At 48.2% G+C, this 15715-nt stretch overlaps 1 protein-coding gene and 1 long non-coding RNA gene across 7 annotated transcripts in view; one reads left to right on the forward strand and one right to left on the reverse strand.

The window, feature by feature from the left end:
* LOC112664174 (uncharacterized) overlaps nt 1-15468 on the forward strand; it is a 33480-nt gene extending 18012 nt beyond the window's left edge. For both annotated transcript variants that reach the window (XR_004806059.2, XR_003139548.3), the window contains exon 3: nt 15005-15468. This is a non-coding gene — a long non-coding RNA (uncharacterized LOC112664174). The remainder of the gene's footprint in view (nt 1-15004) is intronic.
* The window catches only part of SYT6 (synaptotagmin 6), a 60929-nt gene continuing 45977 nt past the window's right edge, over nt 764-15715 (reverse strand). For 2 of the 5 annotated variants that reach the window (XM_035700628.2, XM_025453455.3), the window contains exons 4-7: nt 15186-15306; nt 10584-10755; nt 9017-9167; nt 764-3590 (exon numbers count right to left, since the gene is read on the reverse strand). In XM_035700628.2, coding sequence (XP_035556521.1) covers nt 3519-3590; nt 9017-9167; nt 10584-10755; nt 15186-15306 — 516 coding nt within the window. In that variant the 3' untranslated portion in view covers nt 764-3518. Of the gene's footprint in view, nt 3591-5174; nt 5244-9016; nt 9168-10583; nt 10756-15185; nt 15307-15715 lie in introns of all 5 variants that reach the window. The other 3 variants (XR_007403088.1, XR_007403087.1, XM_025453457.3) reach the window with 3 other exon arrangements.

Raw genomic sequence — 15715 nt, forward strand, 5'->3', positions numbered from 1 at the left:
TGTTAAGGCCGCATCACCCGGCCAGACACGTTTACCTCGTCACCCCATGTGCTCTGGATACAGCCGATACAGCCGCACATCATCCAACCCCGCTGGCTGATGGGTGACCTGACGGAAGGCAGAAGCCAGGGGAGGCTGTGTGTTTACGAGGCAGAGTGCTTCCCTCAGCAGCGCAGCTCCCTGGGGGCATCTCACTGTGGAGTGCAGGTAATTCAGATGCAGGTGCGTCAGAGCCGAGGGTCCCTACCACTCTCCTCTCTACAGACTGCTTCCTAATTTAATTGAAAGCTGGGGGTGAGCGGAGAGGCTATTCTATTAAGTCAGAATGTTCTTTTTAAATATTCGAGGCTGCAGTAGAGTTTTCTCCTCACTCGGCCAAGTAGTGTTATTATGAGAGTTAGCAGAATTCCTCTCCTGGTGGGCGAGAGCAATCGCACTTTCCAGCTCTGAGCGTGCAGCCTGCTTCCCTAGAGAAGCGGCACCTGCAGGGACTGCTCGTGAGCCCAACAGCTGAGGAACCAGCACAGCCCCGCGAACCGAATGCTCTGTGAGCCATAAGTCTGACAAAACACAGGTGGATTCCAGCTTGACGGGGTCTGCAGGTATGCCTTGGGCAGAACAAAAAACCAACAAGCCCATCTGATGTCCCTCTGATGGAAGGGAGGGGGTTATCTATGTGAAACAAAGTTTAAAGATAAAACCGGGCTGTGTTCCGTGTGTATGCAGACAGCTAACCTTCAGGAACATGCGATGACAAGAGAAATGGTCAAGAGACAGAGATTTAATTGAACAAAAACTCCAGGCTGTGACAGGGGCGGGGAGACACGAAGCGGTAATTAACAACATAATGTCTTTAAATGATGTTGCAATTAATTAACATCCTGAGTATGCGAAGGAAGGGTGAGAGGCATCTTTCAGCACAGAAACACAGCTAAATACAGGTGGGAACTTTGTATTAAAAAAAACCAAAACATTGAGATGCAAAAGGCCCTAGTTATCATGGCCTCAGCAAAGCTCAAAACGCCAACCCAAGAAAGAGGTTTTTCATGGCAGAGAAGCCAACAAATAAATCAACTTTGTATTTCATTTTATTCTGAAACTTGTAATTCATTTGATTCTCATCTTCGAGGAAGAGGTATTGGGCTAGATAACGAAGTTGGCAGACATTCATGTTCATTCATGCTTCAGGTTGAGGACTGGTCACCCCAGAAGACGCTGGGTGCGGGGCTCCTGGAGCGGAGAGCCTCCCTGGGGTGGGCTTCTCAGCCTATAGTAATTTACCAGGATTGCTGTAGTGGGAGTGGTAGCAGTGGGGTAGGTGGTGCGGGACTGACCATAATCTGCTCAGGAAATGATTTCCCAAAACCACTGGGAGGTTCACTCATGTAAGTTAGCTGCTTGGACAAGAAAGGAATGTCCGAGAACAGTAACTATTCCCCAATTCACACAGATCACACTCCTTTCTCCAGGAGTCTAGTGGTCATCCTTATGCATCTGGGCATACGAAGAAGGCAGCTGGACCTGCGTTTTGAGATCACTTCTGGAAGGACCCTCTCATACTAGTTTCTGGGTTGCTCATGACCCAGGAAAGTCAACTGTCCCCTGCCTAGTTGCAGGACCCACAGCATCTGCTCAATGATTGAGATGGCTATCTTGATGGAGTCAGTCTAGAGTCAAGAGACAGAATGAAGTTTATGGCCTGCTCTGAGTCTTGTCATGACTTTGTGTGTGTGTGTGTGTTTTTTTCTCTCACTCTCAAAAGAACATCCAGCTGCAGTATTCCTAACGAGGATGACTATCAATCACAAGACAATTTAGGGAGAAACTGATCTTTATACCAATGACACATTAGCTCCTAGCCTAAGGCTCAGTATGCAATCAAGTTTGGTCTATCTGCCTTTACTTTTCTAAGCTGAAAACCTCTCTGGCTACAATATCCTGGTCATCCTCATGCCCAGTCTGAATTTTGGGTAGAAGACACTGCCTAAAGCTATATCAGCAGAGAAATCTGTTAACTTGGCTTAAAGTGAGGGTTACTTTATTGAGTTTCTGCTCCTAAAGCATGTGACATATATAAAGAGTAAGACACAAGGCGTGTGAATAACTTTTCCCTTCTTGAGATTCCATTGATGGAAGAAGGGGTTCTTCAGCAGACTTGCCTTTTGCAAGTCACACACACAACTCTGGAAGTTGGCACTGTGTAATCACAGATAAAGTAGAAACTCACCTCCACGAGTTTACCAGGGCTATACAGACTGAAATCGAGCAAATCAACTGAGTTATAGATGGTCGGTGGGAAGACCACTATTAACTCAACAGAAATGTACTATTACAACACAGAAGAGTTGAAACATCTTTTTTTCCTAGACTGAATTTGGCCTAAGGTAGAGATCTAAAGGAAGAAAATAAAAACAAAAACATCACTACCACCAAAACAAACACTGAAGTACTTAGTAATTTATAGAACTAAAGTTTAAGATGAATATTGTCCTAGAGTCAAGGGGTCTGAAATAGGCTTAAGCTGACTTTGTTTCAATCAAGGAGATTCTCTTCATGGAAAGATGGATTCCAGCTATGACTTGGATAAAAACTCTCCAGTCCCCAAAGAACAGTTTATCTAGGTTTTTCTTTGATCTATTTAGGCATTTTAAACAGTTGCTTGATATGTCATGGAATTATAAAGCTATGCATAACACAGAAGTCATTCTGGAACATGTGCCTTCTCTTCTTTACAATGAAGGTTATTTTTGAGAACAAAGATCCTGTTTTCAAACAAATACGATCATTAACTGTGGTGTGCCAGAAAACATATGGCATGTTTAGTTTCAGCAGAATCATTCCTAAAGAAAGTGACTAAGTTCCAGTGAGGAATCAAGACATTTTCAACTGATGAGGAAAGTCAACAAGGGAGGGGGGCGAGGAGCCCTGCACAACCAGCGGAAGGTGTGCACACGTCTCGGAGCCCCAGTGATGTCATCATAGGACCAGGAGTCCGCATCACGATCATGATCATCGTTGTCACCAAGAGCTTCCAAGGGTGGTGTGGTAACCAGACTTGTAAAGGCTCTCGGCCCGATTCACATCCTTCCGCAGGCCATGGCAGAAGCAGTCATGGCTCCATCCCCCATCCTTCTTCTCCAGGCTTGTGGAGCTTGGTGGAGACACGAAACTGCAGGAACTCAACCTCACCTCCCCCGAAAAAGACGACTATTGTACATTGCATTTTATATGAACCAGCTTCTGGGCTCCCTACTCTTCTTTCTTTCCTACCCACCCCCCACCCCTTCTCCTCCTGGCAGCAGATCCATAAAAAGTGAAAACCACAGAAAACATCACCTTGGGAGACACAAAAGACTAAGACGGGTCTGGCCACACAAGTGTCTTGGCTTTGACCTGCGCAGGAGTGGTTAAGACTCGTGCTACGGCTGCCGCTGCCTCTGCGCAGCACTGTTTGGACGGTTGAACAAGTGCAAAAAGGAACATCGCTGAGTCCCATTGATGTCACCCGGCCGCATGGCTCACGGTGTGGGAGGTGGTTTCGGAGACGGGCACGAGCTCTCGCTGTCAAAGCTGGCAGCCCGGCCCTGCCACTGTGGAGAGGGGAGAAGGCTGGTTATTGATTGCCAAGGGGATTTGCATTTCACTCTTGAAACCTCTCTGGCCCATGCACTGGATTCACCCTGCCCGGCTTGAATTTTGCTGTCAGCCATGCAAAAACAGAAGGAAAAGAGCTATAGAGCTTCTAGTTCAGAATACCTGATTTAAAAAAAGAAAAAAGACTTACAGCAGAGATAATTAAAGTGTTCACTGTGTGCAGTGAGTGTGTGTGTGTGTGTGTGTGTGTGTGTAATGAGGTGCTGTGACTGGGCCATTTCTGAGTGCTTCAGCCATTTTTCACCCTGAAAATCGGATTATGTTAGCAGTGAAAGAGGCAGTCTACAGACTATGCCCTTACTGCCAAGAACCCACCATCATGAATTATTAGCAATTTGTCTGGGAGCTGTTAGTACAGCTACAAACCTGATATCACTTTAGTGTCAGGCTCTTTCTCAGGCTTAATGCTTCCTGTTGGCATTCACACCCCCCTTGCCAGGAGGTGGGGGTGTGAGGAGGGCAGCCCCTTCCCCTTTCCAGAACATCCCCCCGCCTTCACCCATCTCACAGGTTGCCCTGTCGGCCCCACCCTGACCCTTCTGTCAAAGTGGGTGACGTAATGAGGCGTGATGGAGCGAAGGAGAAGGCCGAGGATGGACGCACCCGAGCCTGAGCCACTCGACCCTTCCTTAAATTGAAAAGCCAGGCATGCTGGAGCAGTGCGTTCTGGGCAAAGATCTGACCTCGGGAATATTCCCGACCCGTCATGGGGCCACGTAACTTCAATGTGAGGCAATGTCCATTGCACACTCCATCCTTTTTGGGGGCTGAGGAGACCCCAACCTCTCCCAGGTGCCCATGGGACAAGGCTCCAGAGAATCAGGGAGGTGGTGGAGGTGGCTTATCTGACCTGAAATATGGATCTCTTGTGCTTCCCCTGATCTCTGAGGGTCTCCACTGCGGGATGATGGGTTAGTAGAAGATGCTTTCTGCATTCATGCATGAGTGGGGGTGAGAGGAGGAAGGATGCAGTTCTGCCTATGACGCAGCCATTTCTAGACAGAGCTGAGCCACCTAAGGAGTAGACCATTTTCCAGCCAACATTTCCTACTGGAAAGCCACAGTGCTGAGGAGGGACCCAGACCTGCAGGACACCTGCATGTGCTCCCACTTCTACAGAAAGCCTCTGTCACCTTCCCCGGGCCCAGGCCCTCAGAGCTCCCTGTGGAGGCCAACCAGCAGATCTTTACAACTAACCAGACGCTGGACAATCGGATATTGATCATCACCACTATGTGCCCTAGGCTTGAGCGATCTTAGCATGCCAGACCGGGGAACAGGCCTAGGGGGTCATCCGGTCACTCTCTTGTCCTTGCACATAACAAAACCAAGACACAGAGAAGTCAAGACACAGCTAGTTAGGGGCAGAGCCAGGATGTGAAACCAAGTCTAACTCCCAGATTGGTGTTCCTTCTGCTCCATCCTGCTGCCACCCTAGCATCGGGCCACACCAGGGGAAGAAGGAGACGCACACAGAGTGTAAGAAACCTAACCTCTTCAGGTCCACACCAGGTACTTACTCCTAACTCCAGATGGTAGTCTCTCTGCTTGCAGCATCCACGTGAATGAAATCACAACCGAGGGTTTCCCTGGTGAGATATTTTAAATAAATAAATGCCTGGTTGTTTGAGCCCACTGTGACTTCTGACTCAAGTGCTTCTTAACCAGAAGGTGACACAAGATGATCACTAAGGCTCTCATTTAACACACCTTTGCTTTAGAGGTTCTGCTTTTCCTGTGCCAGCCTGTAGTGTTGGTGAGAGGTACCCTGTAATTACTGGCTTCTCCCCTGGGTAAGCACGCCACTTAGACAATCTGATTGATGGACTGATTCTGAGGAGAAAAGGGGAAATGGCCACATAGAGTACCTTTCTCTCTTTATATAATGGCCCAAAGAGAAGTCACGCCGAGCATAATTGTTAACCCAGGACAAATGAAGAAGGCACGCTGGCTTCCCTGACAGACCCTGACTTTTTCTGTGAAGCTAAACAGAGGAGGGAGATGGGGTTCGTGGACAATAGGAAGGTGAATGATTCCAGCAGGCTTATCAAGGTGGCTCTGAAATAGCAAAGACTGGTCCCCAGCACCCGGGAAGGTGATCGTTTCAGGGCAGTTATGTTCCAGGAAGACCTTTTGTTGTTCTGAAATGGGTCACACTCAAACAGGATCTCTGGAAGCTGATTTCCATGTGGCCCTTCATGATAAAATGCCTTGGAGAAGGCTGCTGGTCAGCCTCAGCTCTGTGTACGGTGACAGCAACGACATGCAGCCCTGGGCAGGAGTGCTGAGAGGGAAGGGGCCACGGCCACTGCCGGGAAGGATGTTGGCTGGAGCTTAATCAACTTCTATTCACAAAAATATCCCAGCAGGGAAAAAAATACCTCTTTGGTTAATTTGTTCCCCTCAACCTTATTTTAAAACCCCAAACGAGCGAGCAGGTATGGTGCCCTCTGTTCTCATTAATAAAAAAGAAATGATCACAGCACTTGAAATGCCTTAAGAAAAGTACCATATAAATAGAGAGTACTTTATAGATACGATGCCAAGTATCTTCCCGGGAGCCGGGGGGTAAGATTTCTTTATGTATTATACAAACGGGAGAGACACTTCCAGGAGCAAGGCTCTTGCTCAATGTCCAGAACAGAACGAAGAAGGCAAGAGGAGAGTTCTAAGGATGATTGAGGTGGTGAATGTTGGAGTACAATGTAGCACATGAGCCCAAAGAGGATTTACTTCATATCTGCCTGGTAGATTTTTAGAAATGCAGTTTTATAAAGATACTTAAACGGTGGGTGCTAAAAGTGCAGGTGAAATCCTGAGTTGCCAAGATGAATGCCATTTTCAGCTTCTTCATCCAGAGAAATGATCAGCTGAGCAGAAAATGGTAGGAGAGTGCAAGGGGGACGAGCAGACTCAGAGCTTGGTGTGTGAGGTCAAGAAAAAAGTAAACCCAAAGGATATGAATCAATTTATTCTCTTTTCGTTCTCCGTATACTGTTACTTCCCCTTTACTGTCTCATCAAATATTCATTTTCAAGGGCTTGATTCTACTTTATCTCTCTTTCTTTTGTAGTCTGGGCTAGTGAGTCAGAGTTTTCAAAGAAATGAGACTCGGAATCAATTATTTGGCTTAATTAGGTTGTATTCATCACGGAGTGGTTCTGTAACCGAGTGCCGGCACCTCCCTGCCTCCCTGCACCCACCCTCAACTCCAGCCACCTTCTGGTCAGGGTAGCTTCAGTTTGCGAGTTATGGGAAGAATTAGCTTTCTGAGCTGGTGCAACATGAGGACTCACCGGCTCCACCCATCATCATTTAGAATCAGAGTTTCCTAGAAAAGCAGAGATGCTAGGAGCCTGCCCCCTCATTCACCAACCAGGAAACTGGGGCAATGAGTTGCCTGAAGCCCTGCAGCCCATCAGGGGCCTCTTAGCCTTACATGTTCCTGCCCTTAGATCATCCTGACCATTTTAGTATACTTATTCTACTCTTAAATATCTCCAAGGTATTTATGTGTGTTTGTGGCGGGGGTGGGCAGACAGGGGCCCAGCACTCTCCCTTGGTTGAATCAACCTTGCATTCAGTGAGGTGCCAAGTGTTGTCCCCAGGTCATTATAGTTCTATCCAGTGCTGCCTCCCATGGAAGCAGAGGTACCCAGAAGAGGCTGGGTCGTGAGTACCTCACCCACTCCTGCAAAGGGAACCTTCTGGCCTCCATCACTCAAGCTTCACAGCTGTGGCAAAATCAAGACAACCACAAGCTAGAAACATGAAGCCTCAGATGAACAGGAACTTTGTGTCCCTGCCTTATTTCTCCATGCTAGCCTCGAAGGCACTCCTAGCTCAGTAGGCAAACAACTGGCCCTGGCTCCTGGAGTCCTCTCTCTCCCACAGCCCTCAGTCTCTCACAGTGCTGGAAGCAGGTAGAAACAGGCCTGTCCACATCAAGAAGAAAAGGGAGAGCAGGCAAGTCCTCTGGGTTTGCTGCCCACACCTTTCCTGTGTCCCAGAGCCTGAAGAAAAGATTACAGTTGACCCTTGAACAACACAGGGATTAGGGGTGCTGACCCTCCACACATTCAAAGATCCCATATAACTTTGGACTCCCCCAAAACTTAACTACTAATGACCTACTGTCGACCAAAAGCCTTACCAATAGTATAAACTGCCAATGAACACATAGTTTGTATGGTATAGGAATTCTATACTGTATTCTTACAATACAGTAAGCTAGAGAAAAAATGTTATTAAAAAAGTCATGAGGGAGAAAGAAATACATTCATAGTGTAGTACTGTTTTTATTTACAAAGATCCACACATAAGTGGACCCACACAATTCAAACCATGGTGTTCAGAGGTCAACTGTACACTGTTTTTGAGGTGACAGCTTTTAAGGTGAGGGGCCATGTGGTGTAATGACTAAAGTTTTATTTTCATTAGTAGATTTTCTAATTTTATGCTCTAGACTTCCCAGGCTTGAAGCCTCGGATGAACAAACAACCACCTTGCCTTTTAGGATATAAATTGGGGTATGAGATACTCAAAATGAGGTTTAAAGCTTGCCTGGCTACCCCCATATCCCAACCCATTTGAGAAAAAGGAGGCCTGGGAGCCATGGGATGATAAATTGTAGGATGTCACATTGATGGAGTTTGGTGGAGGGAGAACCAGCTGTAAATATCACTGGAAGGGACATTTTCTTTGCAGTTGAGAGGAATGACTGGCTCAAAATTATACAGCAAGTCCGAGGGGGCCAAGCTTGGAACCCGAGCCTCAGGACCCTGGGCAGTGCTCCATCTGCTCTACCTCTCTTGGGGTCAGGTCAGAAAGCAGGACGCCTTGAAGCCATACTCTCCAACAACGGGAGAACTCACGTTCGCGGCAGCATGCTCTTGTCTCCGGCCATCTGCTTGGAGGCAATGAAGGACAGCCTTGGGACTGCCTGGCTAGAGCCTCAGGGAACACAGTGGTTCGACATGGGTAGAATTTCTTGTCAAGTTCTGGTCTCACCCTCTTGGAGCTTCCCCCTAAGGACAGACATGGCCTGGGGGCTCTGTGAAAGCGTCCTGGGCCTGCCACAGTGGAGCTGCGGGGAAGGCTACCTCCGAGTTTTAATTTTCCATTTAGAACTCAATGTCGCTTTCAATATGCTCAACATTGGAGGCTCTTCCATCAGGCAGCTTCCCACTGTCCTCTTCCATCTCCTTCCTGCCCATTATGCCCTGGATGAGAAGCACGTAGCCCCTGCACACCCCGTGGGGCAGGACCCACGAAGGCCAGGTCGCACAGCTGCTGACTGCCATTCTCCAGCCCACGTGGCCATGCAGCAAACATGCTGTGGGCCAAGCACGACCTCACCCACCTCTTTGAAGGATTTCTTTACCTCCACCAAGGAGTGCCAGTGTGCGATGGGCTTCCGCGGGTAGGCCAGCATCTCATTCCAGTGGTCTCGGCCCAGGCCTTCAGCGTTGATCCCCACGCGGCACACTCCTATGATCTCGTTGTGGCCCACTCTGAGAGAGAAACAAAGGGCCTGGCGCTGGTGACCAGACGCGCTGTCAGAAAGGGAGGTCCTGGGGGCTGGGAGTCTGCCCGGCAGGTCTAACTCGGAGTGCTGAACTCTGAAAATAGATGCTTGGCAGGACTGCAGAGTGCCAGTGGCAGTGAAACCTGGCGCAGCCTCCTTGGGTGGACACTGGCACCAGGCAGATGAGAAAAAGGTTATAAACTGCTTTGGAATCTCAGGAAATGGTGGGCAGATGGCCTGACTTTAGGGAATGGTAGAATTTAAGTCTCTTCCTTATTTGACTCAGCTAGCACATCACGCCCTTGCTTGAGACATCGGCGTTTGGAAATAAATTACCCTGTTCTCAGCACCATTTCTCCATACCCCCAGTAGCTAGAATGTGATTTATTGACTCAGCAAGAACATCAGTCATCACCCAAATATGTTCAGCGAGCACCTACTATGCCCGAGAACTTGTGCTAAAAAATCCTGGATGAAGGCTTTTCTGCATGGGTTTTTTTTTTTTTTTTTTTTTTTTTTTTTTGTGGCTGGGGTGGTTAGAAAACACTTTTTTAAAAAAAGATTTATTTATTTATTCATGATAGACATGGAGAGAGAGAGAGAATGAGAGAGAGAGAGAGAGAGAGAGAGAGAGAGAGAGAGGCAGAGACACAGGAGGAGGGAAAAGCAGGCTCCATGCCCGGAGCCCGATGTGGGACTTGATCCCGGGACTCCAGGATCGCGCCCTGGGCCAAAGGCAGGTGCTAAACTGCTGAGCCACTCAGGGATCCCCTAGAAAACATTTTTGAGCCTGCCTTGCCAGGAGAGAGGATTTGGGTAAGTGGAAGAGAAGAAAGACATCCAAGGGAGGGGAAATTAATTTGGATGATTATGCTGGGTCCAGATTCTAGGAGGCCTTGAGGAACCAGGAGAAGGGCCTGGGTAATGGGAACCAGTGATGGTTCTTGAGAAGGGCAGGTCCCAGAAAAAAGTGGTCTTTGAGGAAGGTGTGCCTTTCATGTGTTGGCTGGCTCGAGTCAGGGAGTGATGAAGGCAGGGGTCAGCTGGGAGGCTACACGGCCATCCCTGAGTGGGAATGGTAACAGCCTCAGAAATGGAGAGGATCCATGATGGGACTTGCAGCTAGAGGGAGGAATAGGACCCAGCAGGGGTGAATTCAGGGACGCTGATGGGTGGGTTGGTCCCTGATGGAAATGTGCCTCCTGGAAAGCAAAACTTGAGCTTCTGCTCAGGGGAATCTATTCTCTTCCTCATACTTTGGCACTCTTCCTGAGTGGAGCCAGATTTGAGGCCAATGGGCTCCCGAGCCCTGAATCACAAGATCTGAGGTCAGGAAGCCCATCCTGCATTGACATGGGAGGTGAGATGCAGGGAATTGTGGCCCTCTGGGCCCCACACCTACCGATCATAATCCATGACGGAGATGAGCAGGCTGACTTGATCCATGTTCTCTGGGGGAATATCAAAGATGATGGCTTCATTGTAGACAGGATTAAGAGTGTTCTTCTTGATGGTTGTTTTTTTCTTTTTCAGTCTCCGCCCATCACAAAGCAGGGACACTTTGACATATGGATCTGTGCCAGTGGGGGTGATGGGAAGGGAAGGGAGCATGTTAACCAGATGTCCTTAAACATCATTTGCAACAGAGGGATGGAAGCCACAGACCTATTGTAGCTCATCCGATGGTATCGGTGGGTTGTTAAGATAATTAAACCACCTTGTATTTATGTAGCACACCTGTCTCTGAGGACACCTCGTGCTTAATAAACACAGAGTCTTTAGCGACCTCAGGATTATTGGGAGAGTGCCTAATGGACTTGCATTAATGGCCTCAAGTCAGACAGGACACCTGCCCATAGGTATGCGGTTCATGGCCCTAAATCCCCACTCCATGACAGCTGGCTGGCTCCAAAGGGTGATGAAGCTGAACAAGTCACACTCTTCCTTTCACCTACTTGGAGGCCTTTTCTCTGGGGGTTTGTCATCATTATTAACCAAAGGATAAGGGGGGTAAAAATAGAAGCCCATGACACCCAAGGAGTAGCAGTGTGTCAGAGTAAATGAACAGCGACAATCACAGCACTGTTCATGTCCTCCCTACCTGACAACGGGATTATGGGTCTCATTGTCCCAACAAGCTCATTTCCAGCTGGCATCAAGAAGAGCCCTGCTCTCTCCTTCCCCGGAAGCTATTTCCTGCCCACTTCTGGGCAAAGGAGGAGGAGGGAGCTATGGTGGGGGCCGTGAGTAAGGCGGCTTCTGAGATTCAGGGCAGCCGGCTGACATTTCATTTCTCAGTGGGATCTTGGATCCTCTCCATCCCCAGAGGAGATGTCTTTTTACTGAACTTCCACGTGTCTCCCATCCCTGTCTCTTCTTTAGTTTTCTGAATAGGTATTTTGTGGTCATCCTTCTACCCTGAAATTTTCCACTCATCCAAGTGAAGTGACATCCATTGTATCTCATAGCACAGGTGTCTTAGACACCATCATAATTGTTATTTATGCTGCATAGCTGAAGAAATGGGAGGGCGACTTGCAGGTAATAACAGCTTTTGAGACACTGATGTACAGAGATACCTGCTTGCCCAAAAGCCAGGGTTCACAGGATCTGTTAGGAGGCGGGGGCCGAGCGGCCGCTGCCTGACGCCTTGATGCACAGGCATGTGGTTCTATCTCCTGAGCACCTGAGCACCCATCAGGCCCTTATACTCCCTGAGCATCGATCAGGTGGCAGCTGAGGCACCCAGCTATGGGGAAGCTAGGGAGGACTCCGACACGTGATCAGAAACTCCAAGCCTTGAAGGCATTTCTGCAGACTCTCAAAGGAGCTGCCGACTAACTAATGTGACAGGGCAGCTATGCCTTAACCACAGGGGCACTTGGGTTTACGAGGGACCTGGGGAGACCGTGATTAAACAGCAGGTGTTTCATCAACCTGCTGTCTCCAACGACCCATTTGGAAGGGCCCTTTCTCGGAGGTGTTTTCAGTAAAAAGGAAGGCAGAGTTCCTAGAACCTCTGTGAGGCAACTTCTCTGGTTGTCTGTGGGCTCCCTTCTCTATGGATATGCCCAGGGCAGGGTTCAAGTCCAAGCAGTCAGATGGGTAAAGCTTACTCCAAGACCCATCACTAAAACAGCCACTTCTCCATAAGGTGTACACTGCCCTGGAAAGTGCCTTCGGACTTGTGGCTGCTCAAGTGCTGCCCCATTGCCTGCCATGCCCATCTCCATGCACTTTCACAGCACAGCAGAGTCCCATGTCACTAGGCTTGGAAAAATATGGCAGAGCCAATTGTCCCGGAGGCCACTAGGCAAATGCCTTGTTACTGACTGGGAAATTCTCAGCTTCCTTCTCCAACTCTGTTTACTCCTACGAGGCATATCCATTTATAAAATTCAGTGGGTGTATCTCCCTTGAAGAAACCATCCATCTTGTGATTGTCCAAGAGGCAAAGCAGAGAGATGCCTATTCCTTAGGATTCTCTAGAGCAAAAAGTTGGTGGCTTCCAGTGGGATGCTGGCTCTACGTGACCTTGGAGGTTGTTTCCTCTCTAACAGCCTATGATGTTCTAGGTAGCTGAGAGAGGGAGCATAAAGGCAGGTGGTGCATTTCAGCCCCATTGCCATGAGAGCCATCATAGCCCAGCATTTAGTATGTGTCGGGCATTGTGTTGAGATTTATATACATTGTGTCATTTAAACTTCCCACCAATGCTGTAAAATATCTATCATCATCATCATCATCCCCTTTTATAGGTAGGGAAATTGAGGCTGGAGAGATTCAGGAACTTGCTTCAGATTTGAACCTAGGTCTTTCTGACTCCAAAATTTACATTTTAAACCACTAGACTCAAATCAGTACAGACCAGATGTGGTGGAGATGGGTGGTTTTACTTACTCACCACCCTTGTTGTGTCCTGATCCTTCTGATTATTTTGTGTTATGTCATCGTTCCAGTGGATGGGCTTAAAGAATTGATGCATGACTAGTTAAATTGAGGAGAATAGGAAGACCCTCGGGTTTGGGGGGTCAATGTTATAGAAATCAAGAAGAGGCAACAAGCTCCATTCACTCCCTACTTTGGCCTAATATCCAAGCAGTCTGGGCTGAAGGCAACCTCAAACTCATCCTCACAAACAGGAGATCTAGTTTGAGAGGCCCCTAGCACACATGCCCCCACTGTTTCGCCCTCTGACAAGGCTCCTCATGCTGTCAATTCATTCATCCATTCATTCAAAACATATTTATTCAATGCATATTGTGCTGCATGCACTATTCCAGATATTTGCTTACATCTGTGGACCAAACAGAAATCCCCAACAAAAAGAGGACCCCTGAATTTCCAGAATCAAGTGGAGATTTAATAGTAGATTCCAAACCCAGGTAGAAAAGAGGGTCAATTGCAAGAGGGAGATTAGAATTTAGCATGAGAAAAATCTCTTTCCCCCAACCCTCTGATGTGGAACAGCCGTTATGATTACCTCAGTGGCTTTGCCATAAGCTCCCTCTCTAGCACATCAATTTAATTACACCAGAGAAGATAGTGTGGGGACTTAGGCAGCAAAATCCTATTTCCCTCAGCAGCCTTGAGAGTCCTCAGTGAATTTCTGTCCCTGGCATGCACTTATTTTGGATATTAAAATGAAATCTACATTGCCTGTATTTTTGGAGGAAGCCAACTTGCTGAGGCCTGAGAGCTTTGCACACGTCGGAAGAGGCTCTTTAAGCTCTTCCTCATATCCCCCCAAAGTGCAGTGGGAGCTTCAGTGGAAGGAGAGGACTTAGGGTGGGCACTATCTTGGGGAGCATCTGGCCTGGAAGATGTGAGTGTTGCACAGAGACAGTGGGGGCTGGGTCAGAGGCTCCAAGGGACTCAAAGGGACAACAAATACACATTACTTCAGCTCTTTCCAGCTACCTTTCCCAAAAATCTCATTTTTCAAGGTCTAATACCTCCTCATCTTCCAACTATACTAGGTTGCACCTGGGCCCGGGTAGTTGCAGCTGGACCATCCCTTCTTTACGATAACTGTGATGACACTAAGGAATTTTCCAGGAAAAGAAATAATTAATGAATAAAAGATCGGCACCTCTGGAGTAGTTTTATGCTGGAAATCTGATTCCTCAGAAAAGCCTCTTGGGTGATGGGTCGAGGGAAACAGGCCTTTTCCTATGTCTGCAACTCCGAGTGCAACCCAGACTATTCTGCACGTCTGCTCTTTGGGAGACTTCATCCCATTTCTCTTCGTGGGCTAATGTGAGCTGATAGGGAGGAAGGAGGCTCCTGGGACTCAAGTTACCCCTCTGTTGTATCAAAACTCAAATAGCTTCTCTGACAGCTTAGAGAATCATGGAAAAGGATCAGTCTGTGCAGCGGCCCCCAAGCAAGCATGTCCTCGGTTGCTAGAATAGGATTTCTCGTTCCTGCTGTATTTAGCAGCATTCCTGGTGCCGAGGTCGGAGCTGGGAGCCCTGCAGGAAAAACTCAAATACAAATGTGCTTTGCTTTGCTGTGGCTTTGCTCCCTTGACTGGGCCTGCAGGGCTGCCGTTGGGCTGTGCGGAGCTACAAACATTTACACAAACTTGACAAAACCCTCGAAAGTGCCGGGGCCTCATGTAACGAGAAAGCTTCCTTATTTTTTTTCCTCCTATGTGTTTACTTCTTATTCTCTCTCTCCTTTGAGGGAAAATGATAGTAGCAGCTAATATCTACTGAGTGTTTATTACGTGGCACAACAGTAAGCACTTACATGCACTAACTCATTTATCCGTTAAAGCAACCTGCCAAAGTTTTTTGGTTTTGGTTTTGTTTCTTTCAGGTTAGAAAATTCAAAGCATTACACAGCAAGGAATTGGCAGAGCTGGAATTGGAATCCAGAGCTGGTGCTCCTCTTCTGAGAATACTGACAGTTCTTTCCCCTCCTCTCTAAACTCTTTCCAAGTCCTAATGTCTGGGTGGCTGGAAGACCACATGGCAGGCCACCTGGGGAGGAGAGGTACCTGAATAGCCTGTGATGTCCATCGCCTTGAGGTTCCGACATTTGATCACTGTGAGGGTGAGCCTGCCTGCTGTGGGCAGGTAGCACAAGGAGAACATGATCTCTCCCAGGTCCACGCTTTCCTGCAAAGAAGCAGACGAGAGGGCAGATGAGGGGCATACAGCTCTCAGGGCCGCTGCTGCCAGCCACTCGGGTGCCCAGGAGAACATTCTTTGAGGCAGAGTACCAGGTCTTCTGGACCCAAGGGTCTGGCCTTCATGCTGGGAGTAACTGGGAATAAAAGACAATGATAACAATATTGCCTCTTCATAGAATTGCTCCTTCTCAACTCTGCTCAGATTCTGGTCCTGGTCCCCGCCACCCTGCTTTGTCCTGACCTGTCCTACATGTGCGTCTCGGTTGCAGCCTCCAGACCCAGCCCTGTTCCCCTCCAGCTCACCCATGGTCCCTTGACTCCACATCCCAGCCCCTTGCCTGTCTGTGGTCATGACAGTGTCCCGGCAAGACACGCTCGGGCCATCCGGGGCTCTC

This window comes from Canis lupus, chromosome 17 (assembly GCF_003254725.2).
Source record: "Canis lupus dingo isolate Sandy chromosome 17, ASM325472v2, whole genome shotgun sequence".
NCBI lineage: Eukaryota > Metazoa > Chordata > Mammalia > Carnivora > Canidae > Canis > Canis lupus.